The sequence below is a fragment of the Pelodiscus sinensis genome, unplaced genomic scaffold, assembly GCF_049634645.1.
Source record: "Pelodiscus sinensis isolate JC-2024 unplaced genomic scaffold, ASM4963464v1 ctg34, whole genome shotgun sequence".
NCBI lineage: Eukaryota > Metazoa > Chordata > Testudines > Trionychidae > Pelodiscus > Pelodiscus sinensis.
In genome coordinates this window covers 7,934,598-7,962,553 of record NW_027465849.1, presented here as the reverse complement: position 1 = coordinate 7,962,553, position 27,956 = coordinate 7,934,598, and the positions used below count along the sequence as shown (strand labels likewise).

Sequence of the window (27,956 nt, the reverse complement as noted above, 5' to 3'; positions counted from 1 at the left end):
CTCACACATCTACACACCTGTCCCATGCTTGCTCATTTGCACACAAACGCACTCCCATTTGTATGCGCGTGCACACATTCACACAAGTCCGAGTGCCCGGGCACTGATATGTTTGCACATTCACATTTGCACACACACTCACGTTTGCACATTCATGTGTTTGCACGCGCATGCTTGCATGCACACACGTTTGCGCTAACACATTTGCAGATTCATGTGTTTGCACACACACTCCTGTGTGTTCACTCGTTTGCATACACACACATTTGCACTGTTTGCACGTTCGTGTCTGCATGCACGCACATGCTTGCACATTCACGTATTGCACACACAGGTTTGCACTAATCCATTTGCACATTCGTGTGTTTGCACGCACACACGTTTGCACACTCACGTGCTTGCGCGTACACACACCGAGGGTGTGTCACTCTCGGGGACCGAGCCCAGGCGCCGGTAGCTCCCCGCCCGGGCACTCAGCCCCAGGCTCCGGACGGGGGGGGCGCAGCTGGAGCCGAGTTAAGCCGGGCTCGGGGCTTTACGTCAGCGGCTTGGCGATCCCCGGCGGGGGTCGGGGGCGGATCCCGTCCCGCCCCGGCCCAGGCAGCGGAACCCGCGCCGGCAGGACGCGCCCGGCCGCAGGCTCCAGGTAAGTCCGGCAGCGACAGGCGGGCCAGGGCGCAGCTCGTGTCCGCGCCCCGTGTGCGCCCTGCGCCCTGGGCGCACATTCCTGCGTGCGCAATGCAGCTTGCGCGTCCCCATTGGGGGTGTGTGTCAGTGGGAGCGGTTGGCGGGGGCTTGTGTTAAAGTGTGTGACTGTGAGGGAGGGGGTGGGCCTGCTGGTGTGAGAGAGAGATTGTAGGCAGCGGTGTAGGAGTGTGAGTCAGGTTTGTTTGTGGCTCTGTGTGGTGGGACTGTGTGCGGCACAGTTTGTGGTTGTGTGTGTTGGTGTGTGGGGGGGTGTGCGGCACAGTTTGTGGTTGTGTGTGTTGGTGTGTGGGGGGGGTGTGCGGCACAGTTTGTGGCTGTGTATGGTGGGGGGCGTGGCAGTGTGTGGTGTGCACTGTGTGTGGTACAGTTTGTGGCTGTGTGGGTGTGGCAGAGTTTGTGGCTGTGTATAGTGGGGGGGTCTGGCTGTGTGGTGTGTCTGGTACAGTTTGTGGCTGTATGTGGTGGGGGGGGGTGGCAGAGTTTGGGGCAGTGTGGTGTGTTTGGTAGAGTTTGTGGCTGTGTATGGTGGGGGGGTGTGGCAGTTTGTGGCAGTGTGTGGTGGGGGGGCAGAGTTTGGGGCAGTGTGCAGTGTGTGTGGTAGTTTGTGTCTGTGTATGGTGGGGGTGTTTGTGGCAGTGTGTGGTGGGGGGGTAGAGTTTGTGGCTGTGTATGGTGAGGGGGTGTGGCAGTTTGTGGCAGTGTGTGGTGGGGGGGCAGAGTTTGGGGCAGTGTGCAGTGTGTGTGGTAGTTTGTGTCTGTGTATGGTGGGGGTGTTTGTGGCAGTGTGTGGTGGGGGATGGGGATGGTTGTGGGGTGAGCTAGGGCCGCTGGCCATTGTGCCCGGGGAAGCCGGGGGCTATGGCTGGTGCGGGGACAGGGCTGTCTCCCAGAGCAGGCTGTGGGGGGGTTGCAGCTTTGTGCCCAAGGATCACTGCCCGGGGGGGATTAATCCCTGGTCCAGACCCCCCCCCCATGCGCTGAGGTGGCTCCACGCCCAGGCAGTGGTTTATTTATACCCCGGTAGCCACCAGCGGGTCCCCCTGGGGGCAGGCGGGCGCATGTCACACAAGCCGCCCGGCTGCAGGGCAGGACCTCTGTGCGCTGGCAGGCGCCGAGGCAGGGCCGGGGGGAGCTCTGGGAGCAAGCGGAGCCTGGTGAGACCCTGCTGCCTGGCAGGGGGTGGGTGACGGCCGGTGGCTCGTGGGGGGCACTGGCTCAGGGGGACCTGGTCTTGCGAGGGGCCCGAGGCGCGTGGGGAACGGCCCCAGGCAAGGCCAAGGCGGCAGCAGGAGCAGCTGCCAATGCGAGACGCTTTGCACTGCGGCTCCTGCCACTGTCTGCCTGCCCGCCCCCTCTGGCCTGGGCACGGCCCGTACCCTTCCCCAGCCCCATACTGGCCCTCTGCTGGGCTCCTGCTCTGCCCCCCATGCCTATGCCCCAGGGGAGGCCAGGTGGAGCAGGGAGCCAGGCCAGATACTGATTGGAAGTCAAACCTGGCGGGAGTTTTCCGCCAGTCCCTGGTCCCAGAGCTTGGGGCTTTTCGTGGAAGCCACAGGCCTGTCCCAGCTCTGCCACGTGCCCTGCTCAGGTCAGAGCCGTGGGCATTGCCTGGCAGGCCGGGCTGGGCTGCTGCGCTTTCATGCTGCTAAATGCCAGCGCTGGCCAGATGTGGGCCCGGCTTTGGGGGGCAGGGACAGAGCCCCACAGAGCTTTGGGGCTCGTGATGTGCACGAGCGTCCCGTGCGCCGCTGCCCCCCTGGGGTGCAGGAAGGGGCGCGGAGTCCTGCGCGTGGCGGGACCCTGCAGGAACAGGGGATTTTCCCTGCATTTGGCCGGCTGTGGGGCCCGTGTGCCGCGGAGGACGCTGGTCAGTCGTGGGGGTCAGAGGAGAGTGGCCGAGGTGGGGGACACACTGGGAAGGGCTGATTCCAGTGACAGTCTGTGCAGCCAGCGGCTGGCTGAGGCAGGGCGACCGAGCCGCTGGCTGGAATTTGAAGCTGGAGAAATGGAGCCTGGAAATCAGGTGGGAGTTTTGTGGGGAGGGTAACTCAGTGAATCCACAGCACAGCCAACTGGAAGTCCAGGTGCGTGGTTGTTCTAAGAGATCTGTACAGACGTGGTCTCCTCACCTCAAAACAGATATTTTGGCCTTGGAAAGGGTTCAGAAAAGGGCAACTAAAATGCTGAGGGGTTTGGAACGAGTCCCATATGAGGAGAGGTTAAAGCGACTGGGACGTTTCAGTTTGGAAAAGAGGAGACTGAGGGGGGATAGGATAGAGGTCTATAAAGTCATGAGTGGTGTGGAGAGGGTGAATAAAGAAAAGTTATTTATTAGTTCCAATAATAGAAGAACTAGAGGACACCAAATGAAGTGAATGGGGAGCAGGTTTAAAACTAATAAAAGAAAGTTCTTCTTCACACAGCGTGTCGTCAACCTGTGGAACTCCTTGCCAGAGGAGGCTGTGAAGGCTAGAACTATAACAGAGTTTAAAGAGAAGCTAGATAATTTCATGGAGGTTAGGTCCATAAAAGGCTATTAGCCAGGCGATAAAATGGTGTCCTTGGCCTCTATTTGTCAGAGGCTGGAGAGGGATGGCAGGAGACAAATCGCTTGATCATTGTCTTCGGTCCACCCTCTCTGGGGCACCTGGTGCTGGCCACTGTCGGCAGACAGGATACTGGGCTAGATGGACCTTTGGTCTGACCCAGTACGGCCATTCTTATGCCCCAGAGATACCCCAGGGCTGTTCTCTGACCTGTGTGATGGGGCCCTGATCTCAGCTGGGGTCTGGGCGGCGCCCGGCCCGACGGGCCCTGATCTCGGTCACTGTGTGTCTGGGCGGCGCCCGGCCCGACGGGCCCTGATCTCGGTCGCTGTGTGTCTGGGCGGCGCCCGGCCCGACGGGCCCTGATCTCGGTCGCTGTGTGTCTGGGCGGCGCCCGGCCCGACGGGCCCTGATCTCGGTCGCTGTGTGTCTGGGCGGCGCCCGGCCCGACGGGCCCTGATCTCGGTCGCTGTGTGTCTGGGCGGCGCCCGGCCCGACGGGCCCTGATCTCGGTCGCTGTGTGTCTGGGCGGCGCCCGGCCCGACGGGCCCTGATCTCGGTCGCTGTGTGTCTGGGCGGCGCCCGGCCCGACGGGCCCTGATCTCGGTCGCTGTGTGTCTGGGCGGCGCCCGGCCCGACGGGCCCTGATCTCGGTCGCTGTGTGTCTGGGCGGCGCCCGGCCCGACGGGCCCTGATCTCGGTCGCTGTGTGTCTGGGCGGCGCCCGGCCCGACGGGGCCCTGATCTCGGTCACTGTGTGTCTGGGCGCCCGGCCCGACGGGCCCTGATCTCGGTCACTGTGTGTCTGGGCGGCGCCCGGCCCGACGGGCCCTGATCTCGGTCGCTGTGTGTCTGGGCAGCACCCGGCCCGACGGGGCCCTGATCTCGGTCACTGTGTGTCTGGGCGGCGCCCGGCCCGACGGGCCCTGATCTCGGTCACTGTGTGTCTGGGCAGCGCCCGGCCCGACGGGGCCCTGATCTCGGTCACTGTGTGTCTGGGCTCCCGGCCCGACGGGGCCCTGATCTCGGTCACTGTGTGTCTGGGCGGCGCCCGGCCCGACGGGGCCCTGATCTCGGTCACTGTGTGTCTGGGCGGCACCCGGCCCGACGGGACCCTGATCTCGGTCACTGTGTGTCTGGGCAGCGCCCGGCCCGACGGGGCCCTGATCTCGGTCACTGTGTGTCTGGGCGGCGCCCGGCCCGACGGGCCCTGATCTCGGTCACTGTGTGTCTGGGCAGCGCCCGGCCCGACGGGGCCCTGATCTCGGTCACTGTGTGTCTGGGCAGCGCCCGGCCCGACGGGCCCTGATCTCGGTCACTGTGTGTCTGGGCGGCGCCCGGCCCGACGGGGCCCTGATCTCGGTCACTGTGTGTCTGGGCGGCGCCCGGCCCGACGGGCCCTGATCTCGGTCGCTGTGTGTCTGGGCGGCGCCCGGCCCGACGGGCCCTGATCTCGGTCGCTGTGTGTCTGGGCGGCGCCCGGCCCGACGGGCCCTGATCTCGGTCGCTGTGTGTCTGGGCGGCGCCCGGCCCGACGGGCCCTGATCTCGGTCGCTGTGTGTCTGGGCGGCGCCCGGCCCGACGGGCCCTGATCTCGGTCGCTGTGTGTCTGGGCGGCGCCCGGCCCGACGGGCCCTGATCTCGGTCACTGTGTGTCTGGGCAGCGCCCGGCCCGACGGGGCCCTGATCTCGGTCACTGTGTGTCTGGGTGGCGCCCGGCCCGACGGGGCCCTGATCTCGGTCACTGTGTGTCTGGGCGGCGCCCGGCCCGACGGGGCCCTGATCTCGGTCACTGTGTGTCTGGGCGGCACCCGGCCCGACGGGCCCTGATCTCGGTCACTGTGTGTCTGGGCGGCACCCGGCCTGACGGGACCCTGATCTCGGTCACTGTGTGTCTGGGCAGCGCCCGGCCCGACGGGGCCCTGATCTCGGTCACTGTGTGTCTGGGTGCCCGGCCCGACGGGGCCCTGATCTCGGTCACTGTGTGTCTGGGGAGCGCCCGGCCCGACGGGGCCCCGATCTCGGTCACTGTGTGTCTGGGCGGCGCCCGGCCCGACGGGCCCTGATCTCGGTCACTGTGTGTCTGGGCGGCACCCGGCCCGACGGGGCCCTGATCTCGGTCACTGTGTGTCTGGGCGGCGCCCGGCCCGACGGGGCCCTGATCTCGGTCACTGTGTGTCTGGGCGGCGCCCGGCCCGACGGGGCCCTGATCTCGGTCACTGTGTGTCTGGGCGGCGCCCGGCCCGACGGGCCCTGATCTCGGTCGCTGTGTGTCTGGGCGCCCGGCCCGACGGGGCCCTGATCTCGGTCACTGTGTGTCTGGGCAGCGCCCGGTCCGACGGGCCCTGATCTCGGTCACTGTGTGTCTGGGCGGCGCCCGGCCCGACGGGCCCTGATCTCGGTCACTGTGTGTCTGGGCGGCGCCTGGCCCGACGGGCCCTGATCTCGGTCGCTGTGTGTCTGGGCGGCGCCCGGCCCGACGGGCTCCGATCTCGGTCACTGTGTGTCTGGGCGCCCGGCCCGACGGGCCCTGATCTCGGTCGCTGTGTGTCTGGGCGGCGCCCGGCCCGACGGGCCCTGATCTCGGTCACTGTGTGTCTGGGCAGCGCCCGGCCCTGATCTCGGTCGCTGTGTGTCTGGGCGGCGCCCGGCCCGACGGGGCCCTGATCTCGGTCACTGTGTGTCTGGGCAGCGCCCGGCCCTGATCTCGGTCGCTGTGTGTCTGGGCAGCGCCCGGCCCGACGGGGCCCTGATCTCGGTCACTGTGTGTCTGGGCGGCGCCCGGCCCGATGGGGCCCTGATCTTGGTCACTGTGTGTCTGGGCGGCGCCCGGCCCGACGGGCCCTGATCTCGGTCGCTGTGTGTCTGGGCGGCGCCCGGCCCGACGGGGCCCTGATCTCGGTCACTGTGTGTCTGGGCGGCGCCCGGCCCGACGGGGCCCTGATCTCGGTCACTGTGTGTCTGGGCAGCGCCCGGCCCGACGGGGCCTGATCTCGGTCGCTGTGTGTCTGGGCGGCGCCCGGCCCGACGGGCCCTGATCTCGGTCACTGTGTGTCTGGGCGGCGCCCGGCCCGACGGGCCCTGATCTCGGTCACTGTGTGTCTGGGTGGCGCCCGGCCCGACGGGCCCTGATCTCGGTCACTGTGTGTCTGGGCAGCGCCCGGCCCGACGGGCCCTGATCTCGGTCGCTGTGTGTCTGGGCGGCACCCGGCCCGACGGGGCCCTGATCTCGGTCACTGTGTGTCTGGGCGGCGCCCGGCCCGACGGGCCCTGATCTCGGTCACTGTGTGTCTGGGCGGCGCCCGGCCCGACGGGCCCTGATCTCGGTCACTGTGTGTCTGGGCGCCCGGCCCGACGGGCCCTGATCTCGGTCACTGTGTGTCTGGGCGGCGCCCGGCCCGACGGGCCCTGATCTCAGTCACTGTGTGTCTGGGCGGCACCCGGCCTGACGGGGCCCTGATCTCGGTCACTGTGTGTCTGGGCGGCGCCCGGCCCGACGGGCCCTGATCTCGGTCACTGTGTGTCTGGGCGGCGCCCGGCCCGACGGGCCCTGATCTCGGTCACTGTGTGTCTGGGCGGCACCCGGCCCGACGGGCCCTGATCTCGGTCACTGTGTGTCTGGGCGGCGCCCGGCCCGACGGGCCCTGATCTCGGTCACTGTGTGTCTGGGCGGCGCCCGGCCCGACGGGCCCTGATCTCGGTCACTGTGTGTCTGGGCGGCACCCGGCCCGACGGGCCCTGATCTCGGTCACTGTGTGTCTGGGCGGCGCCCGGCCCGACGGGGCCCTGATCTCGGTCACTGTGTGTCTGGGCGGCGCCCGGCCCGACGGGCCCTGATCTCGGTCACTGTGTGTCTGGGCGCCCGGCCCGACGGGCCCTGATCTCGGTCACTGTGTGTCTGGGCGGCGCCCGGCCCGACGGGCCCTGATCTCGGTCACTGTGTGTCTGGGCGGCACCCGGCCCGACGGGCCCTGATCTCGGTCACTGTGTGTCTGGGCGCCCGGCCCGACGGGCCCTGATCTCGGTCACTGTGTGTCTGGGCGGCGCCCGGCCCGACGGGCCCTGATCTCGGTCACTGTGTGTCTGGGTGGCGCCCGGCCCGACGGGCCCTGATCTCGGTCACTGTGTGTCTGGGCGGCGCCCGGCCCAACGGGGCCCTGATCTCGGTCACTGTGTGTCTGGGCGGCGCCCGGCCCGACTGGCCCTGATCTCGGTCACTGTGTGTCTGGGCGGCGCCCGGCCCAACGGGGCCCTGATCTCGGTCACTGTGTGTCTGGGCGGCGCCCGGCCCGACGGGCCCTGATCTCGGTCACTGTGTGTCTGGGCGGCACCCGGCCCGACGGGCCCTGATCTCGGTCACTGTGTGTCTGGGCGCCCGGCCCGACGGGCCCTGATCTCGGTCGCTGTGTGTCTGGGCGGCGCCCGGCCCGACGGGGCCCTGATCTCGGTCACGGTGCCGTCTGCTCGGGGGCTTCCCTGCCCCCCAGTCACCATCCCCTGTTAGACGGCAGCATCAGTGAATCTAACCACTAGCCCCCACTCCCCTCCCGGAGCCGGGCATAGAACCCAGGGGTCCTTGTTCCCAGGCCCACCATGCTCTAACCACTAGCCCCCACTGCACTGTCCCCAGCCCTAAAGCACAAAGGCCAGGCAGGTCCCAGGCACCCAGCCCCAGAGGAACTGTGGGGCCCTGAGTTCCCCCACAAGGCTCCCTGTTTGAGCAGGAGCGTGAGGAAGAGCTGGTGGCTGGGGCTGCGTCCCACCAGGCCAGCCCAGAGGAGGGCGGGCCGGGCCGTTTCCTCCCAATTAATCTGCCTCGTTTGTTCCATTCCCGGCAGGAAGTGGAGGCAGAGCTGCCATTTATGGTAACAAAACCAGGCCCTGGCTTGGGAGCAAAAGCAGGCTGGAAAGAGGTGGCCACGGGGCAGCCAGGCCCGGAAGAGATGTGGCACGCTTGCACGTGCACACACTCCCACTCTTGTGAATACTTGCACACATGCACACTTGTGAATATACTCACGTGCATAAACACACTTGCACTTGTGAATACCCTCACATGCGTACACTTGTGCGCATGCCTTTAAACGCGTGCACGCGCATCACATGCATATTCAGACGTGCACACGCACCCAGCCCAGTTGAAGGCCTCCTGAGAAGCTGCCCTGGAAGGAAGGCCCCTGCTTTGGGCTAAGGACCCCCCAGGTGTCCATCCCCCCACATCGGGGGTACCGAGCTGGGTGGATCCATGGGGAAAGCAACCCCTGGGTGACCGCCCAGAACACGGCTCTGTCCTCCCGGTCTGGGATTCAGCGTCTGCTTCCGCCTCGGGCTGGCCGCTCCTTTTGGGGGTCATGCCTGGCCAGGAGCAGCTGCTGGGTCGGTCAGGGCCGGGGGCAAAGCCGGGAGCTGCTGGTGAGCGGACGGTACATGGCGCCGGGCACCCTGTGTGTGCACGTGGTTGGCAGGCAGGGGCAGGGTATGCGCATGGGTGTGCACGTCATTGGTGGGTGTTCACGTGTGTGTGTGTGTGTGTGTGTGTGTGCACGCCGTTGTCAGGTGTTCATGTATGTGTGTGTATACCTCATTGGGGTGTGTGTGTGGGGGGGTGGTCAGGTGGGCACATGCGTATGTGCACGTCATTGTTGGGTGTGCACGTGTGTGTGTGTGCGTGCACATCATTGTCGGGTGTGCACGTGTGTGTGCGCGTGCACGTCATTGTCAGGTGTGCACGGGTGTGTGTGCTCGTCATTGTCAGGTGTGCACGGGTGTGTGTGTGCACATCATTGTCAGGTGTGCACGGGTGTGTGTGCTCGTCATTGTCAGGTGTGCACGTGTGTGTGTGTGTGCACATCATTGTCAGGTGTGCACGTGTGTGTGTGTGTGCACATCATTGTCAGGTGTGCACGTGTGTGTGTGTGTGCACGTCATTGTCGGGTGTGCACGGGTGTGTTTGCACAGGCAAAGCCACTGCTAACCCCTCCCACCGCTTGGACACGTGTCTGAGCCCGCAGCGTTAGGTCAGCGGGGTGGACATGACCCCTGGAACCCGGCCGCCAGGGTGGAGGTGTCCTCGCCTCCCCCTGCCTTCACCGGCCCTGCGGGAACTCAGCCCCCGCCCTGGGCTCCCGGCGGCGCTGCTCCACGCTTCGCGAGCTCCTGCCCCCAGGCTGGGGGGCCTCAGGGCCTGGGGTTTGCGGCGGAGACGCGCCCCCCCCCGCCCCCGTAACGCTCCCTGCTCCGTTCCAGGTGACGATGCTGCTCCCCCACGGCTGGCTGAGACCACGGCAGAGCCACGCCGGCGCCTCCGGGCTGCTTGCCCCAGTGCCGGGATTCTGAGCCACCGAGCCGGCCGCCAGCGGTTTCCTCAGCCCCGGCAGTAGGGGGCCCCCCGGGGCCGTTCTGCAGGGGGGTGAGCCCCCAAGGGACTGTCCCAGGGAGCGCGTCCCCCCGCCATGCCGGCCAAGACCCCCATCTACCTGAAGACCTCGACGCCGAAGCGGGGCCGGAGGCCGCGGCTGCGGGACGTGCTCTCGAGCGACATGATCAGCCCGCCGCTGGGCGACTTCCGGCACAGCGCCCACATCGGGCCGGCGGGCGAGGCCGACATGTTCGGGGAGCTCTCCTTCCTGGCCGGCCAGTACGACCTGCTGCCGGGCCTGGGGCGCCGCCTGGCCTCACAGAGCGCCCAGGCCGTGGGCCGCGAGCTGGGCGCAGCCGCCGCCGGGCACGGCCTGCTGAAGAGCGCTGTCTCCCTGCCCGCCTTCGGGGGGGCCCCGTGCCGGGAGCCGGCGCCCCCCAAGCCGCCCCGCTTGCACCTGGAGCAGCTGCCCGCCGGCCAGCGGTCCATGTCTGTGAGCTGCGCCGAGGGCTGTTTCCATGGTGCCCAGGGCCTGGCCTTCTCCGCCATCGCTCACTATGACCCGCTGCCCTCCTCCGTCTCCTTCTCCGCCTCCCAGGGCTCCTTCTCGGGCAGCTGGGGCCCAGACTACAGCGCCCCGGCTCCCACGGACGCCCCCCAGGCATCCCCCTGCTCCCCGGGGGGCTCTGTCCCCCGCTCCGAGTCCCTGCTGGCACTGGACCTCGACCTGGGGCCCTCCATGCTGGACGACGTGCTGCGGATCATGGAGGAGTACAAGCTGCCGGCCACCAAAGCTCTCTAGAGCCGCCCTCCAGGCCAGGGGGCTCCTGTGCCCGGCCGTGCCCCCCCATGGGGGTCCCGAACTCAGCCCTGCTCCGGAACAGTAGCAGGACAGGGAGGGGTGCCCGGCCCCCCAGAGGTGACAAGGGGCAGGGCTTTGCCACTGCCCCACCGGGGTCAGGAGCCGTCCTCGGGGGTCACCTGGCTGGACTTGAAACTACAGGCCAGGAGCTGGGGCCCCCTGGGTTTTACCGCAGCTGGACACTGGCAGGGATGCTTTGCACAGCCCGGGGACCTGCCCCACGGAGCAGACCCATATCTAATCACCCCCCACGTCCCCTGGTAGCCGCAGACCCCTGCCTTCTGCCATGCTGCTTGGCTGGGAGCTGAGCTCCCCTGCGCTCGCTGGCCGGAGGGGCCTGTGTGCCCCCCACCCCTCGGCAGACCGCAGCTGGTGCCGCCCAAGACCCGGGGCTCCTGCTGGCCCGTGGCACCAGCTGACGTGTGTCCAGTTGCAGCCCGGGGCCCGTCCTCCCTGCAGGAGCCGCGTGTCAGCAATAAAATTGGTTTGTACCTGGAGCTCTGCCCCGGCGTGTGCCCCCGCCCCCCAGAGCGGGAGCCTCAACAGACACACGGGCCAGACCCCCGCTGGGGGGTGGGAAGGGGCAGCTCCCAGCCAGGCTGCAATGCTGTCAGACCCCCTCCCCCATACACACACAGCTGCTGTTTCGAGTGGCGGTGCCCATCTGCAAGCTCCTGGGTGCACATGACAAAATTTATTCCGCACCTGGGTGGCAAAAATGAGCAGGGCCGTGGGCCAGCCCCGTGAGCTCTTGTTGGCACCGATCGCCCTGACCTGGCCTAGTTCTTACAGAGCTCAGACCAGAACCCAGGAGTCCTGGCTCCCAGGCCTACCCCCCTCGACTCCCATCCCCCCGCGAGCCGGCAGAGAACCCTCCTGCTCTCCCCTTTGCCTGAAGCTTTGACCCGGGGCATCAACTCCTGGGGCTTGGCAGCAACCTGGCCTGGCCACCAGGGGGTGCCAGCTGCACAGCCTGGCTCCGTGCTCCCGCAGCTGCTTGCCCTGCTGTGCATGTGGGTCTGGGGAGCCCCAGCCTAGCAGGGTCCTGCTGGGGCCCACCTCACTGGGTTCTGCCCCCCGGCCTGAGCAGACATGGCCAATGCCTGGATCCCCTGGAAACGGGGAGGGTGGCACTGGAAGCAGCTGTGTGCAGCCCCCCCCAGGCAGCCCCCATCCTAGGTGCCCCACACCAGGTCTAGAAGAGAAGCATCCAGACACCGGGCAGCCAGGGGGAGGCAGCAAACGGCTCAGGTGTGGGCCCTTCCCAGAGCCCTGCCTGCCCCCCCCTCCCGCACAGCCCCACCCAGGCCCAGGACAGCCTGGGGAGATGCAGGGAATCCCTGCCGATGGCTAAATATGGAGCTGCCTGGGGCTGGCCCAGCCCAGAGGCAGGGGAGCGGAGGGGGAGTTGGTCTGGGTGTGAAGCCAAGAGGAAGTGTCAGGGCTGACCCAGCTGCTGCCCCTCTGAGGCAAAGCCCTGGCACCTAGCCCCAGCAGAGGCCGGCCCTGCTCCCCCCCCCCCCCCGCACTGTAGGGCTACACCAGGGGGGCAGCTGTGACCGCAGCCCCACATTAGCCAGTGGCTCTGGGGGGTCAGGGCACCCCCGCCCAGCGAATCGCCCCCAGGCAGCAGCCAGGCACTGGAGGCAGGACCCGAGGTGGCTCCATCGCCCGCCCAGTGCGGCAGGGGAGGCTCCGGCAGCACCGGGGACAGGGCCCGGCTCCCCCAGTGCCAGGCGCTTCCCCCCAGGGCCAGACGGCCAGCGAGGGGGCAGCAGCGGAGCAGGGCCAGGGACCAAGCCAGCACTCTGGAGCAAGGCTTTATTCCAGACCCAAAGGGGCGCGCACAGTCCGGGGGCTGCAGGCAGGGCCAGGCCTGCACCTCCCCACCGCTGCAGAGGGGCCTTCGGCTCTGCTGGGCCCCCCCCGGACGGGACCAGCAGGGCCGTGGCCCCCCGAAGGAAGTTGCTGCCCTGCCGGGCCGGGGTCACGCTTGCTCCTGGATGTCTGGGCTGGGCTGCCGGAGGGCCTGCTGCTTCTGCAGCCCTTGCAGCTTGCGGAGCAGCTCCTGCACGAAGGCCTGTGGGGAGCAGAGAGCCCCCGGTTAGCCCCCCGGCCAGGCACCCCCCCGGCTCCCCCAAAGGCTGCTGCCTGCCGGGGCCCCCTCCAGCCACTCCTGGCTGGAGCACCCTCATGCCACCCCCCCCCGGGACGCCAGCTCCCCACATGCCCGTTGCTGGGGCAGCCGGATGCCCAGCCTGGAGGGCAGTGCCCGGGGGGACCCGCTAAGAGGGGGGGGCGTCTGCAGCCCGGGTGCTCCTGTGGCCCCAGGAGGGAACACGGCAGGTCAGGGGACCCGTCGCCCGCTCTGTGCTGTGGGGGAGTCTCTGGCGGCGGGAACGGGGCTCGGTTCCCCCCCTGCCCCTCCAAGCACCAGGCGCATCCCCACGAGGCCAGCCAGGAGTGCAGCAGCTGGGTCCTGGGCAGGGCTGAGACTGCGGGGGGAGGGCAGGATACCAGGGCTGGACCCCCCCCCCATGGGGCACTAGGGAGACCAGAGTTCTCTGGAGCGAGCAGCTTGCTGGACAGCCACCAGCCCGGGCCACCAGCGACGGAGCCGGAGATGGGGGGGGGGGGTTCCTGGGCCGCCCCTCCCTAGGAGGACACTGAGGGACGAATGTTTTTCCCTTTTAAAGCCCTGACCCGCAGGGCCCCGGCGCGCAGCCCGGTCCCGTGGGAACGGCGGGAGCAGCCAGCGGCAGCTGGAGCCGGCCTGGGACACATTCCGCAAAGGGGGCTGCCGCCTGCCCCCCGGCTGGCCTGAGCTGGGAGACGTGGGGCCCAGCCTGGCGCTGGGGGCTGAGCCCGGGCAGAGGGCCCAGGGGTGGACATCGGGGCGCTAGGGGGGCCCGGCAGCTGCCGGCCACTCACCTGCGTGTTACTGTGGCAGGACTTCAGGATGCCCTGGAAACAGACACAGATCTGAGCACAGCACCCGGGGGCCTGCCAGCCCTGCCCCCCCCGGCCCAGGGACCCCAGGAGCCTGGCAGCCACAGAACAACCCCCCAGCCCTGCCCCCCCCGGCCCAGGGACCCCAGGAGCCTGGCAGCCACAGAACAACCCCCCAGCCCTGCCCCCCCCGGCCCAGGGACCCCAGGAGCCTGGCAGCCACAGAACAACCCCCCAGCCCTGCCCCCCCCCCCTGCCCAGGGACCCCAGGAGCCTGGCAGCCACAGAACAACCCCCCAGCCCTGCCCCCCCCGGCCCAGGGACCCCAGGAGCCTGGCAGCCACAGGACAACCCCCCAGCCCTGCCCCCCCCGGCCCAGGGACCCCAGGAGCCTGGCAGCCACAGAACAACCCCCCAGCCCTGCCCCCCCCCGGCCCAGGGACCCCAGGAGCCTGGCAGCCACAGGACAACCCCCCAGCCCTGCCCCCCCCAGCCCAGGGACCCCAGGAGCCTGGCAGCCACAGGACAACCCCCCAGCCCTGCCCCCCCCGGCCCAGGGACCCCAGGAGCCTGGCAGCCACAGGACAACCCCCCAGCCCTGCCCCCCCCTGCCCAGGGACCCCAGGAGCCTGGCAGCCACAGGACAACCCCCCAGCCCTGCCCCCCCCCCGGCCCAGGGACCCCAGGAGCCTGGCAGCCACAGGACAACCCCCCAGCCCTGCCCCCCCCCGGCCCAGGGACCCCAGGAGCCTGGCAGCCACAGGACAACCCCCCAGCCCTGCCCCCCCCTGCCCAGGGACCCCAGGAGCCTGGCAGCCACAGGACAACCCCCCAGCCCTGCCCCCCCCTGCCCAGGGACCCCAGGAGCCTGGCAGCCACAGGACAACCCCCCAGCCCTGCCCCCCCCCGGCCCAGGGACCCCAGGAGCCTGGCAGCCACAGGACAACCCCCCAGCCCTGCCCCCCCCCAGCCCAGGGACCCCAGGAGCCTGGCAGCCACAGGACAACCCCCCAGCCCTGCCCCCCCCCCCCGCCCAGGGACCCCAGGAGCCTGGCAGCCACAGGACAGCCCCCCAGCCCTGCCCCCCCCTCGGCCCAGGGACCCCAGGAGCCTGGCAGCCACAGGACAACCCCCCAGCCCTGCCCCCCCTGGCCCAGGGACCCCAGGAGCCTGGCAGCCACAGGACAACCCCCAGCCCTGCCCCCCCCCGGCCCAGGGACCCCAGGAGCCTGGCAGCCACAGGACAACCCCCAGCCCTGCCCCCCCCCGGCCCAGGGACCCCAGGAGCCTGGCAGCCACAGGACAACCCCCCAGCCCTGCCCCCCCCGGCCCAGGGACCCCAGGAGCCTGGCAGCCACAGGACAACCCCCAGCCCTGCCCCCCCCCGGCCCAGGGACCCCAGGAGCCTGGCAGCCACAGGATAACCCCCAGCTCCATCCCGCCGCCCAGGCAGCCATGGGCTAACCCGCCCCAGCTCTGCCCCCTCTCCCCCCCAGGCAGCCATGGGCTAACCCGCCCCAGCTCTGCCCCCTCCCCCCCCAGGCAGCCATGGGCTAACCCGCCCCAGCTCTGCCCCCTCTCCCCCCCAGGCAGCCATGGGCTAACCCGCCCCAGCTCTGCCCCCTCCCCCCCCAGGCAGCCATGGGCTAACCCGCCCCAGCTCTGCCCCCTCCCCCCCCAGGCAGCCATGGGCTAACCCGCCCCAGCTCTGCCCCCTCTCCCCCCAGGCAGCCATGGGCTAACCCGCCCCAGCTCTGCCCCCTCTCCCCCCCAGGCAGCCATGGGCTAACCCACCCCAGCTCTGCCCCCTCTCCCCCCCAGGCAGCCATGGGCTAACCCGCCCCAGCTCTGCCCCCTCCCCCCCCAGGCAGCCATGGGCTAACCCGCCCCAGCTCTGCCCCCTCTCCCCCCCAGGCAGCCATGGGCTAACCCGCCCCAGCTCTGCCCCCTCCCCCCCCAGGCAGCCATGGGCTAACCCGCCCCAGCTCTGCCCCCTCCCCCCCCAGGCAGCCATGGGCTAACCCGCCCCAGCTCTGCCCCCTCTCCCCCCAGGCAGCCATGGGCTAACCCGCCCCAGCTCTGCCCCCTCTCCCCCCAGGCAGCCATGGGCTAACCCACCCCAGCTCTGCCCCCTCTCCCCCCAGGCAGGCATGGGCTAACCCGCCGCAGCTCTGCCCTGGCCCCGGCTCCCACGTACCCTACATTGGGGGGCTGAGCCCTTCCGCACACCAGAGCAAGCCAGGGATGCCCCCCCCCAGGGCAGGGTAGCTGTGCGGTTTTGCCCGTCCCTGCCGAGACCCTGGGGTGGGGCTGCCCCACAGCGGGTGCCGCAGGAGGCCGGGCGGCCCACGGCAGGGCGTGGCTGGCAGGCACAGCGCCGAGCGGCTGAGGGGCCGGCAGGGCCCTGGCACCCACCTGCAGCTGCGCAGCCCGCGCCTCGTCCGTCTCCAGTTCCAGCAGCTCGTCAATGTTCACTTCATCCGGGATCTCTGCCTCCTGCAAGGGGGGGAGGCTCAGCACGGGGGGGGCAACCGGGGGAGGGCAGGGAGCAGCCCCCACCGCAGAGCCAGGTCTCTGCTGTCATCTCCTCCTTGCTGCTCCGCCAGCCCCCCCCTCCGAAAACCAGGGTCTCCCCGGGGTGCCCTTGGGAGTGCTGCTCGCCCCCCCCCCCCGATCTCCTGGGGCAGAGCTGCTGGCCACCAGCCGCCCTCGCTGGGAAGCGGGCAGCCCCCGGCCCGGCCCCGCAGGGGAACCGACTCGGGGGGAGCAGACGCCCATTCCTAACCGGCTGAATCCGTCTCGGTTCAGCCTCCAGCATCAGCCCCCCCAGGACACAAAGCTCAGGGCCCAAGTCACCCCGGACGCTGGAGGGAGGCGGTTCCGTCCTGTGGGGCAGCTGTGGGTGGCCAAGTGGGACACAGGCCCCCCCCCCCATGAGCCTGGCTTGGAGAAGGGGCCGGGCCACGTAGGCTGCAGCCCCCACTCTGCTGCTGGGGGCCCCGGGCCCGAAAGCAGGGCCCCGGGGGACTTGGCTGGGGGGAGACTTTTGGCCCCTGCCCGGCTGCAGCAGCGACCTCCCCCCCCCCCCCCCACTGTCCTATCACCCGCCCCGCAGGCCAGAGCGTGGTACCCACGCCTGCTCCTCCCGCCAGCTGGCAGCAGCCCCCCCCCCCCCCCGCTTGGCCCCAGGGCCAGGCTGCTCCAGACACGCCCGGGACACAGACTCCATTATCCCGCGGGCGCCCAGCACTGCCAGGCTGCACCCCCTGGGCCCAGCCCCCCCGGAGCCCTCCCCCCGTTCTGCTCCTTCTGGGCCATCCGGGGCTCTGACCCACCAGCCCACGGCTGGAGGAGGGGGGCCGGCTTGCTCTGTTAGCCGCCAGGAGCTGTTTCTGGAGGGGGGAGGGGAAGAAGGAAAACGGTTCCCCCCCCCCCCCCCGGGAGCAATTCCGGACAATGGAACAGCTGGTCCCAGTCCCACCCCATCTGGCCAGGATAAATGGGGGAGGGGCTGGCAGAAGGTTCAAACCAGAATACCCCCCCCCACGCACACACTTAGCAACACCAGCCCCCCCCCCATGCAGCCTCTGCTTGCCTCTTCCAACCCCCCCAGCCCTGTTCTCCAAGCTGGGGACTGGGCGAAGCAGGGGGCAGGCCGGGCCAGGGCAGGGAGCCAGGCACCGCCCTGGGCAGGGGGTTTACAGAGGGGGGCAGGGCCAGGCACAGGGGTGCAGAGCAGGGCCAGGCGCTAGCGAGGGGGTGCAGCCCCCCCAGCCTGCACAGGGGTAGCGGGAGAGCAAAGCCCCCAGAGGAGGCCTTGGCTGGGAGCAGATGGCAGCAGGAGGGCTGGTGCAGGGGGACACTCCCAAACACCTCCCATCCCCCGGGGGCAGAGACCAGGGCCGCCCCGGGCCCCCCCGAGGATGCAAACGCAGAGGCTGTTGCGGAAGTGTGAGCTAGGCCCCTCCCGGTTCCCCTTCCTGCTGCGGGGAGCCCAGCCCAGAGCACCTGGGTCCCTGCCCATCTGGCACCTCGGAAGTGTGTGTGGGGGGGGGGGGGGGCTGCAGCTGCCCCACGAGCCCAGTTCAGACTGCAGGGTGGGCTCCCCACCCAGGCAGGAATGGGTCCGTCCCTCCCCCGCCCTTTCCCCTGCCGTGCGGCTATTCCCTTCTCTGCCGCCACCCCCCCCCCCCCCCGGCCAGCCTCATGGGCATCTCCAGGGCTGTCCCCCACTGCAGCCAGCCCCCCCACAGGGCAGGCCAGGATGGGACCTGCAACAGCTGGAGCCGGCTGCTGCTGCTCCCCAGCACCAAGAACTGAGCCTGGCTGGACCCGCCCTTCCGAGCTGCTCCCAGGGGCGGTTCCCCCGGCCCCAAAGCCCTGGCACAAAGCAAGGGGGACCTGGAGGGAACCACAGGGCCCGTCAACAGCCGCTTTCTGGAAGGACCATGGGGCACCGGACGGAGGCACAGGCCCTAGTGTAGACGTGGCTCCGGCGCCCGGCGCGTTGGCAGGCCTGCAGCTCCCTTGGGTGCCGTGTCTCCCGCCTCCCGCCACAAGGCCGGGTGCACTGCGCAGAGCCGGCTTAACGCCCGAGGGCGCGGCAGAGGGGGGAGCCCAGAACAGCTGCCCGGCCCCGGGCTGCAAGCCTGCTGTGCCAGTCGCAGCCTTCCCCATGGCGGGAGTGGGCCAGGGAGGGGCGCTCTGTACAGCACCCATCGGGCACCCAGGCCTAGGCCCGACCGGCTGGCGCTTGGCTCTCGCCCAGAGAGGTCGGGGAGAGCGTGGGCGGCTCCCGAGCCAGGAGAGCCCCTGTATAAACCCCCCCCCCCCACGGCTCTGGATTGGGGACGGCTCAGGGGACTGTCGGACCGCGTTGACCCCCTTTGCAGGGCTGTGCGCGCGAGGCGATGGCAGCCCCCCCCCCCACAATCCCAATTGCTTTGGAACGTCACCCTGCGAGGCAGCAAAGGGACCCGAGGCAGCTGGGGACGCCAGCCCCTCCGCAGGAACCCAAGGGGGGAAGGAGCCTCCAGTCTCAGGTCCAGTCTTTGCTCTCCTCCCCCCCACCCCAGAGCCAGGACCCCCCCACACACACACCCCAGAGCCAGGACCCCCCCCCACACGCACACCCCAGAGCCAGGACCCCCCCCCCACACGCACACCCCAGAGCCAGGACCCCCCCCACACACACCCCCAGATCCGGGGTGTCCTGGCTACCAGCTGCACCAGCCCAAGCGCTTTGTGGGACCCCAGTGCCCCAGCAGGCCGTGGTGAGGAGCCAGTCCACTGCTCCATAAGGGCCCAGCCCAGGTGCAGGGGTGGGGTGGGGGAAGCGTTCGCCTGAGGCTCAGCCCACACAGCCACGGAGTCAGCGTAGAGCCCCCCCCCCCCCATCTCTTTCCTGAGCAGCCCACGAGCCGTGGGGGGGGAGATTGGAGCAGAGACCCCCTCCCCCACACCGCTGACAGACCCCATAGCAGCGGGCGCCTGGAAACCAGGGGTCCCCCAGCCCCGATCCTGGGAAGGAGGGTCCCCAGCAGAGCCCTGGCCTACGCAGGGGGGCAGCTCCTCTCGGCCAAAAGCTGTGGGAGGGGAGTGGGGTCTAATGGCTAGAGACGGGCTGGGCGCCCGGATGCTCATGTTCTACCTTTGGGTCTGGGGCTTACAACATGGGCTCTCTCCTGGCTCCGCGAGGGCAGTGGGGTCTAGCGGTTAGAGCAGGGGGCCTGGGACCCAGAACTCTTGGGTTTTATCGGGGCTCTGGGAGGGGAGTGGGGGCTGGTGGATCGGAGCAGAGGGACTCGGGGACCAGGACCCCTGGGTTGTATCACAGCTCTGGGAAGGGAGGGGAGTGGGGACTAGTGGTTAGATCGAGGGGGGGCGGGCTGGGAGTCTGAGCGCTCTCCCGGCTCTGGGAGGGGAGTGGGGACTAGTGGTTAGAGCGGGGGGGGGGCTGGGAGTCTGGGCGCTCTCCCGGCTCTGGGAGGGGAGTGGGGACTAGTGGTTAGAGCGGGGGGGGGGGGCTGGGAGTCTGAGCGCTCTCCCGGCTCTGGGAGGGGAGTGGGGACTAGTGGTTAGAGCGGGGGGGGGGGGGCTGGGAGTCTGGGCGCTTTCCCGGCTCTGGGAGGGGAGTGGGGACTAGTGGTTAGAGCGAGGAGGGGGCTGGGAGTCTGGGCGCTCTCCTGGCTCTGGGAGGGGAGTGGGGACTAGTGGTTAGAGCGGGGGGGGGGCTGGGAGTCTGGGCGCTCTCCCGGCTCTGGGAGGGGAGTGGGGACTAGTGGTTAGAGCGGGGGGGGGGGGGCTGGGAGTCTGAGCGCTTTCCCGGCTCTGGGAGGGGAGTGGGGACTAGTGGTTAGAGCGGGGGGGGGGCTGGGAGTCTGGGCGCTCTCCCGGCTCTGGGAGGGGAGTGGGGACTAGTGGTTAGAGCGGGGGGGGGGGCTGGGAGTCTGAGCGCTTTCCCGGCTCTGGGAGGGGAGTGGGGACTAGTGGTTAGAGCGGGGGGGGGGCTGGGAGTCTGGGCGCTCTCCCGGCTCTGGGAGGGGAGTGGGGACTAGTGGCTACCCCGCAGCTCTGCCCGGCGGTCCCCACCCGGCGCTCCGGGGCCCCGGCTCCCCCCGACGGAGGCGCGCCCCGGCCCCGCCGCTCACCCGGCCCCGGTACAGCTCCTCCAGGCGCCCGTCGATCCACTGCTCGGTGTCCAGCCGCCGCTGCAGCTCCCGCCGGTCGTACTTCACCGTCACCCGGGCCTGGCGCCGCTGGATGCCGGGGCTCCGGGCCGGCTCCGCCCGCGGGCTGCCCAGGGAGCGCACCGGGGACCCCCGCCCCAGCCGCCTGCCCACCCGGTTCGCAGCCATCGCCGCCAGCCCCGCAGCGCTGCTCGACCCGCGGCTTATGGCGGGGGCGGGGCCCGGGGGCGGGGCTTCGGGCCGGCGAGGCACGGTCCTGCGGGAAGCGCGCAGCACGAGCAGGGGATGGGCGGCCGGTCACTGGGGGCTGCACCACGTGGGGGGCGGGGCAGGGCTGGGGGCGGGGGCAGGGGTGTCCCACTCGTGGGAGGCGGGGCTGGGGGCAGACGGGCCCCAGGCGTGGGGGGCAGGGCTGGGGGCAGGCCCCACACGTGGGAGGCGGGGCTGGGTTCAGGGGTGCCCCACTCGTGGGGGGCAGGGCTGGGGCTAGGCGACACGGCTCGAGGGGCAGGGCTGAGGGTAGGGGGGCCCCACGTGTGGGGGCCAGGGCTCGGGGATCAGGTCTGGGGTCAGGGGGGCCCCACGCGGGGGAGGCAGGGCTGGGTGTAGGGGGGCCCCACGCATGGGGGGCAGGGTTGGGGATAGGGAGGCCCAGGGGTGGGGGGCAGGGCTGGGGAGGCCCTGCAGGCTGGGACAGGGGTTCCCTGGCTTGGCCCTGGGCAGGTCGGAGCGGGCCCCCCTCACCCCCCCCCCCCCCGCACGGTGACAGGCAGAGCCGCAGAGTTTCTCTCTCTCTCTCTCAGCGACCACTGAGCTCAGACCCCCTCCCCCGCAGCGCTTCCCTTCCCCGGGGGCCCTTTTCCTTCCTGTGGGGCCAGCCCAGGGCCTGGCCAGCTGCCCCCAAGAGCCCCCTGCCTGCCCCTCCAGGCCCCTTCTGCCCTCCCGTCCCCAGCCTGCAGAGCCAAGGCTGCGGCCCAGCTCCAGGAGCCCCCTTGTGCCTGGGACCCCGACCCCCTCTTCCTGCCCACCCCCCCCCCCCGAACCCACCCCCACCCCCAGCCAAGTTAGCTCCAGGCACTGGCCCAGAGCTGCCCTGGCTGGCCGGAGACCCACTGCCCCTCTCAGACATTGCTGGGGGCGAGTCCCACTGTGGGCTCCAGTGGTGGGGAAGGCCCATGGGGGGGGTCCCACACAGACCTCCCTCCCCTCCCCCAGGTGCTGGGGCGCTGGAGCTGGACTGCAAAGCTGCAGGAGTTTGGCCTCCTGGACTGGGTTTGAAAAGCGGCTTGCCGGGGCTGGCCCTGGTCCAGGCTGGAGGGGAAAACCTCCCCTGTGCCCCCCCCCCCGCTATAGGGCTGGGACAATTTGGGGGGTGCTGAGCAGGGTGCCCTGAAAGCCGGGCACGTGGGTGGCTGCTCAGCAGAGATTCCATCTGCCCCGCTGATCACACAGAGCGCCACAGCTGGGTTTGGGGTGGTGCACGCTCGGCGCACAGAACAAAATGTATTCCACACGCGGATGGACCGGATGGGTGGGCCCATTGGTGCTGAGAGCCACCGAGCCAAACTGTAACCCCGGTGTATAATGGGAACCACTTCCAAAGCCCCCCCCCCCAGCCCGGCCGGTTGCCCTGCGCCCAGGCTGCATTCCCCTGTCATCTCTGACGGACTCAGCTGGGGGTGACCAGTGCTTGGCCAAAGTGGGCCCGTGTTGTGCTGTGGATCCCGGGCCAGCAGGTGGGGAAGGGAGGTGCAGAAAGACCCCCCCCCCCCCGGAGGTGCTGTCAATCCATGTTCACCTTGCATGGGAGGATCAGCTTGATCTGCATCACACAGCCCGGCTGGGGAGGCAGGGAATAGAAACTCCCCTGCCTGTGCCCCAGACCACTGACCTAACCACTAGACTGAGCTTCCTTTTTGCAGGGGCAGGTTGGAGCTGCTTGCCTGGCCTGGCGGTGGAGCTCCAGGGAGCCCCCAGACCTAGACTTGGCTGCTGTGCACCCAGGAGCACCCCTCTAGAGCCAGGCTGCTCTGCAGGCAGGGGATGTGACCCTGGTCCCCGGAGGCCCAGGTGAGTGTCACACCTACAGCCCCGGCAGCGCTTCCCCTGGGCTGGCAGAGCCGCGAGGAAAGGAGAAGTCACCCGGCCCCCAAACGGTCCTTTGCATTTGAGACGGTTCCACTGCTTCCGTGTGTCACCGAGAGGTGGGGAGTCCCCGGGCCCTGCACCCCCCGCTGCAGCCAGGGGCGACTCCCAGCCCGCAGGGAGAACAGATTTGGTGGTTCCCAGGGACACCGGGTAGCACAGACTTGTCGGCACAGGGACCAGGAGCACTCGGTACAACCCACCTCGGGGCGCGGGGGGCCCCTCCCTGTATCCTAAGCCAGCCGAGACACACACTCAGCCACCATCTAGCTATTGGCGCAGTGCCCAGGGAAACTGAGGCACGCACCCAGGGCCACCCCAGGACAGTAGAAATCGCCTGCGGCAGAGTGAATACCAGCCCCACTTCCTCACCCCATCTTCATGCCCTTTCCGCCCCTCCTCCTGCAGCCTGGTCGGAACCGGGACCCTCGGGGCAGGGAGACTCGGCCTGCTCCGGCCAGTGGCCAAGGCCCCAGCCCTTGGCGACAGGGGAAAAGGAAGGCGAGTCATCGGGCTCTCGTTTGCACGGGCCCCGTGGCTGGGGCCGCAGCGTGTCCGGTGAGGGCGGGAGGCGCTGTGGGCGGAGCTGGAGCTCTGCACGAGCTCAGCCCAGGCGGCGGGCAGGAAACCCGCGACGTGTCTCGGGGGCCGGCTCGCCGTGGGGAAGGGGCCCAGGCCGTGGGCTGATGGGCGGTGCCGAGACCTGGCAAACTCATCCCACCAAGGGCCCCCAGAGGCAGGCCCGGCTGGCTCACAGGCTCTCAGGAACCAGAGGGGACAATGCAGAGGGGCAGGCACAGGAGGGGGGGCAGCCGCAGGAGCCCAGAGGCGAGGTGGGGATCCCTGCCAGGGTGTCTCCGGATCTCCAGCCCCATCCCGTGGGCCCAAGCAGAGCCCCCTGCTGCCCTCTGGTGGGGGCGAGTGGTCATAGCCTTGAGACGGGAGGGGGGGCGCTTTGGCTGCACTGGGGGGCCTCTGTCACCCCTGGGTAACCAGCTGTCCTGCTTTTAAAGGGACAGCCCCAGATTTCAGCTCTCCTGCCGGGGTCCCGACTTTTTCTTAACAATGGACCAATTGTCCCGTATTTTCGGTTTCACTCTCCCATCTGTGCTGGGGGGGGGGGGGGGTCCTGCTCCTGAGCAGATCCTGGCTCGCCAGCCACCCACCAATAGGGAATTTGGGGGGAGGCAGTGGGGGGGGGGGAAGGCTGGTTATGGGGCAAAGCTGCAGTGTGTGGGATCGGCTGCTCCCTCTGCTGGTCCGTCAGCGCAGTCCCTGAGACACGCTCCCCCCCCACTTGGCCAGCAGGCTCCTACCACTGCCCTTGGCTGGCCGGCTCCTTTCTCCCCCCACTGCCCCTGGCTGGCCGGCTCCTTTCTCCCCCCACTGCCCCTGGCTGGGCTGGCCCCCAGCGGAAGCTCAAACCCCCCGGCCCAGGGCGCTGGCCACGAGGAGCCAAGCCCTGTGTGTGTCAAAGCCCCGCACTGCACTGGCTTGGCGAAGATTTTCAGGTAGGTTCTGCTGTGGCAGAAGGAAGCTGGTTCCATCCTGTTCACACCCCACCCTGCAGGATCCGCAGCAGCCCCCTGGGCAGGGTCTTAGCCCCCTCCTCACCTGCTGCCCCCTGCCCAGGTCCTGCCCCCAGGCAGTGGGGGGGCTGCTCTGACCCCCAGACCTCTCCCCTACCGAGCCACCTCTTGGGCTGGGTTCATTGACATCCCGGCAGATGGATTCCCTGGGCCCTGGTGCACCAGGCAGCCTGGGGACTTAACTAATTCTTGCCTGCGCTGTAGCCAGGGGACAGGGGGTGGCTGGGTTATGCTAGCAGCAGCCTGGAGGTGGAAGCTGCCTTAGGACACTGGGCAGGCAGGAAGGAGCAGGCTGTGTCCAGCCACAGCAGAGCTAGGGGGGCAAGGGGAAGAGATGAGTTTGGCAAAGACATGGGCCAAATCACCCTCCCCCCCCGTGGCTAGAAGTCCGTCCCCTCCCTCACAGTGAAATCTGGGGAGGGTGGGGCTGTGATCCCGCGTGCCCCCCAAAGTCTCCTTGAGAAAAGGTGCGGCCAGATATGGGGCGAGGCGAGTCAGGGCAGGGTGGGTCCTGTCAATTGGCCTGTCACCTCTCCCCAGGCAAACCTGAAAGAGAAGAAGGTAAATACAGAGATTCCAGCGACACCGGTTTTCTTTTTGACGAGGGCTCGGTCGACGCGGGGGTCAGCTGAATGTTTGCCCAGCGGAGTTGTGAGTGCAGCAGAACTCGCTTGACTAGGAGTCGTGGTACCCAGCATCCCGCACTCGGCGTCTGGAAACACGGGCCCCCTGTCTCTGACTCAGCTCCGGGTCGGGCAGGCTGGGGGGATGAGGCATGGGAAGTGGACACGCCGTTACACCTGTTACTTTTCGGGAGGAATGGTTGCACAAGAGGGTTTTTCTTGCGCAAGAGGGGGCAGTGTAGATGCTCCTTCTTGCGCAAGAGCCTCTTCTGAAAAAAAGGTGGCTCATTAGGTATGCAAATGAGGCTCGATAATATTCCATGCTTAGCCTCATTTGCATATTACTCATGCAAAAGGCCGCAAGTGTAGACATAGCCTGGGGGTCTTTCTGCACAGCTCATTGGCCTCCCACTGGCTGTGGCCACCAGCCCCCGAGGTCTCCATTATCCAGGCCACTGGCTGGGTCCTCTCCCCTCCTTATCAACCCCCAGGGACACCGCCTGCCTGCCCTGGAAGTGTTAGCACCTTCCCCGCCTTGTCTACCTCCACCTTGTGAGGTCGGGGCCTAACCCTCTGGCCTCTGCTCAGAGGGGGCCTGGGCCAAAGGCTGCAGGAAAGTGGCTTGAGAATCGGTTCAGCCCTTTAACATACGCCTCTCCCGCGAGGGGCTGGGGCCCCCAGCGAGTTACTGCAGCGGGGAGGGGGGGCGGTCTCCCCCCACAGCCTGAACGAAAGGGGTTTCACGGCTCCAGAGAGCCGGGCCCGGGCCTGAGGCAGGTCTGGAAGCAGCAGGGGGAGGACCCATTGGTCCTGGGATCTTGCGCAGAGCGCAGTCCACCATAGGGACTCCCGAAATACATCCCTGAGGCAGCTGCCCTGCCTTTCTCCTCTGGCGGTGCCAGGACAAACCCGCCCCTGGGAACAGCGCACAAGGTGCCTCCTGCAGATCCAGCCATTGTGGGCGGCGAAGGGGGTTATAAATCTCTCAGCGACTTTTTAACAGCTGGGTGTTGGAGAGCGTGTGAGGCATTGACCCGGCAGTAACCCGGGGAAGGAGGCCAAACCCTAGTTAATCATTTCTTTTCCTTGTTCCAAGAGCTCTGCCCCCCTCCTCCTTCATCCCAGCAGCCCTGCCTGGAGGCCTGAGGGCAGCAGGGCCCAGTTGCCTGCTGGACCCAGGAGACATGCCCCCATCCCACCCCCGAATACACTGCCCAGCCCAGCTCTTCTATCAAGGAAGTCGGGAGAGAGTCCAGAAGGCTGGAAAAGGGCAAATCTAGGCCCCGTCTATAAAAAGAGAATTAAGAACAACCCAGGAAACTACACTCGTCAGTTTAACTTCCATGCCAGGGAAGAGAATGGAGCAGGTAATTTAGGAATTCACCTGTGACAGGTTACAGCCAGCACGGATTTGTGAAGAACAAATCTTGTCAAACCAACCTGATCACTTTCTTTGATAGGAGAACAAGCCTTGTGGGTAAAGGACAAGCGGTGGACATGGTGTACTAGCCTTACAGGGAACACTGCCCACAGCCGGCTAGCAATCCTGGCCAGCTCCCACACCGTGTCCTGAACAGCGTGACACCCACTGAACCCCCAACACCCACAGCCCCACACCCAGCCCCCAACACCACAGCTCCCCAAGCCCCCACACCTGCTAGCCCCTAACATCCTCAGCACCACACAGCTCCCAACACGCACAGCTCCCCTGAACCCCAACACCTGCCAGCCCCCCAACACCCTCAGCCCCCCAACCCTCAACACCTGCCAGCCCCCCAACATCCTCACCCTCCCAAACCACACCTGCCAGCCCCCCAACACCCTCAGCCCCCCGAACCCTCAACACCCCCCAGCCCCAACACCTGCCAGCCCCCCAACACCCTCAGCCCCCCAACCCTCAACACCTGCCAGCCCCCCAACATCCTCACCCCCCCAAACCACACCTGCCAGCCCCCCAACACCCTCAGCCCCCCAACCCTCAACACCTGCCAGCCCCCCAACATCCTCACCCCCCCAAACCACACCTGCCAGCCCCCCAACACCCTCAGCCCCCCAATCCTCAACACCTGCCAGCCCCCCAACATCCTCACCCCCCCAAACCACACCTGCCAGCCCCCCAACACCCTCAGCCCCCCAATCCTCAACACCTGCCAGCCCCCCAACATCCTCACCCCCCCAAACCACACCTGCCAGCCCCCCAACACTCTCAGCCCCCAATCCTCAACACCTGCCAGCCCCCCAACATCCTCACCCCCCCAAACCACACCTGCCAGCCCCCCAACACCCACAGCCCCCCAATCCTCAACACCTGCCAGCCCCCCAACATCCTCACCCCCCCAAACCACACCTGCCAGCCCCCCAACACCCTCAGCCCCACAAGCCCCAACACCTGCCAGCCCCCCAACATCCTCACCCCCCCAAACCACACCTGCCAGCCCCCCAACACCCACAGCCCCCCAATCCTCAACACCTGCCAGCCCCCCAACATCCTCACCCCCCCAAACCACACCTGCCAGCCCCCCAACACCCACAGCCCCACAAGCCCCAACACCTGCCAGCCCCCCAACATCCTCACCCCCCCAAACCACACCTGCCAGCCCCCCAACACCCTCAGCCCCCAATCCTCAACACCTGCCAGCCCCCCAACATCCTCACCCCCCCAAACCACACCTGCCAGCCCCCCAACACCCACAGCCCCCCAATCCTCAACACCTGCCAGCCCCCCAACATCCTCACCCCCCCAAACCACACCTGCCAGCCCCCCAACACCCACAGCCCCCCAATCCTCAACACCTGCCAGCCCCCCAACATCCTCACCCCCCCAAACCACACCTGCCAGCCCCCCAACACCCACAGCCCCCCAATCCTCAACACCTGCCAGCCCCCCAACATCCTCACCCCCCCAAACCACACCTGCCAGCCCCCCAACATCCTCACCCTCCCAAACCACACCTGCCAGCCCCCCAACACCCTCAGCCCCCCAACCCTCAACACCTGCCAGCCCCCCAACATCCTCACCCCCCCAAACCACACCTGCCAGCCCCCCAACACCCTCAGCCCCCCAACCCTCAACACCTGCCAGCCCCCCAACATCCTCACCCCCCCAAACCACACCTGCCAGCCCCCCAACACCCTCAGCCCCCCAATCCTCAACACCTGCCAGCCCCCCAACACCCTCAGCCCCCCAAACCACACCTGCCAGCCCCCCAACACCCTCAGCCCCTCTGAACCCCCAACACCTGCCATCCCCCGAACCAACTCCCAGTCCCCCAACACCCTCATGACCCCGCCCATCCACAGACACCGGCAGCCCGCCCCGTATGCAAATGAGCTGGGCGTGCCCTGCTCGCCCAGGGGGCGGGGCGCATCCCAGGTGCGGGCGGGTACGAGGGAGTGTCGGGGGGGGGGGGGCTCACCTGTGTGACGCGGAGGCGAGGGCGGCGCGGATTGGCTGAGCGCGGAGGGGGCGGGGCTCACCTGTGTGACGG

General features: G+C 68.6%; 2 protein-coding genes across 2 annotated transcripts; one reads left to right on the top strand and one right to left on the bottom strand.

Annotated features, from left to right (window-relative positions):
* The first annotated feature begins 64 nt into the window (after positions 1–64).
* LOC142823801 (cdc42 effector protein 2-like) lies at positions 65–11,375 on the top strand. The gene is made up of 2 exons (XM_075915242.1): positions 65–646; positions 9,500–11,375. The coding sequence occupies exon 2, from the start codon at positions 9,706–9,708 to the stop codon at positions 10,411–10,413; it is 708 nt and encodes a 235-aa protein (XP_075771357.1). The 5' UTR covers positions 65–646; positions 9,500–9,705; the 3' UTR covers positions 10,414–11,375.
* Positions 11,376–12,280: 905 nt separating this feature from the next.
* Positions 12,281–20,353, bottom strand: PPP1R14A (protein phosphatase 1 regulatory inhibitor subunit 14A). Its single transcript, XM_075915243.1, has 4 exons — positions 20,073–20,353; positions 15,838–15,918; positions 13,405–13,437; positions 12,281–12,553 (listed from the first exon to the last, which is right to left on the bottom strand). Exons 1-4 carry the CDS (start codon positions 20,277–20,279, stop codon positions 12,461–12,463), a joined length of 414 nt encoding a protein of 137 aa, XP_075771358.1. The 5' UTR covers positions 20,280–20,353; the 3' UTR covers positions 12,281–12,460.
* Positions 20,354–27,956: the final 7,603 nt, after the last annotated feature.

Coding starts and splice junctions, on each gene's coding strand:
- PPP1R14A (XM_075915243.1), bottom strand. CDS start 20,279: ATGGCTGCGAACCGGGTGGGCAGGCGGCTGGGGCGGGGGTCCCCGGTG. Junction 13,438..15,837: donor CGCGGGCTGCGCAGCTGCAG/GTGGGTGCCAGG, acceptor GTCTGTTTCCAG/GGCATCCTGAAGTCCTGCCA. Junction 12,554..13,404: donor CCTGCCACAGTAACACGCAG/GTGAGTGGCCGG, acceptor TGCTCCCCACAG/GCCTTCGTGCAGGAGCTGCT.
- LOC142823801 (XM_075915242.1), top strand. CDS start 9,706: ATGCCGGCCAAGACCCCCATCTACCTGAAGACCTCGACGCCGAAGCGG.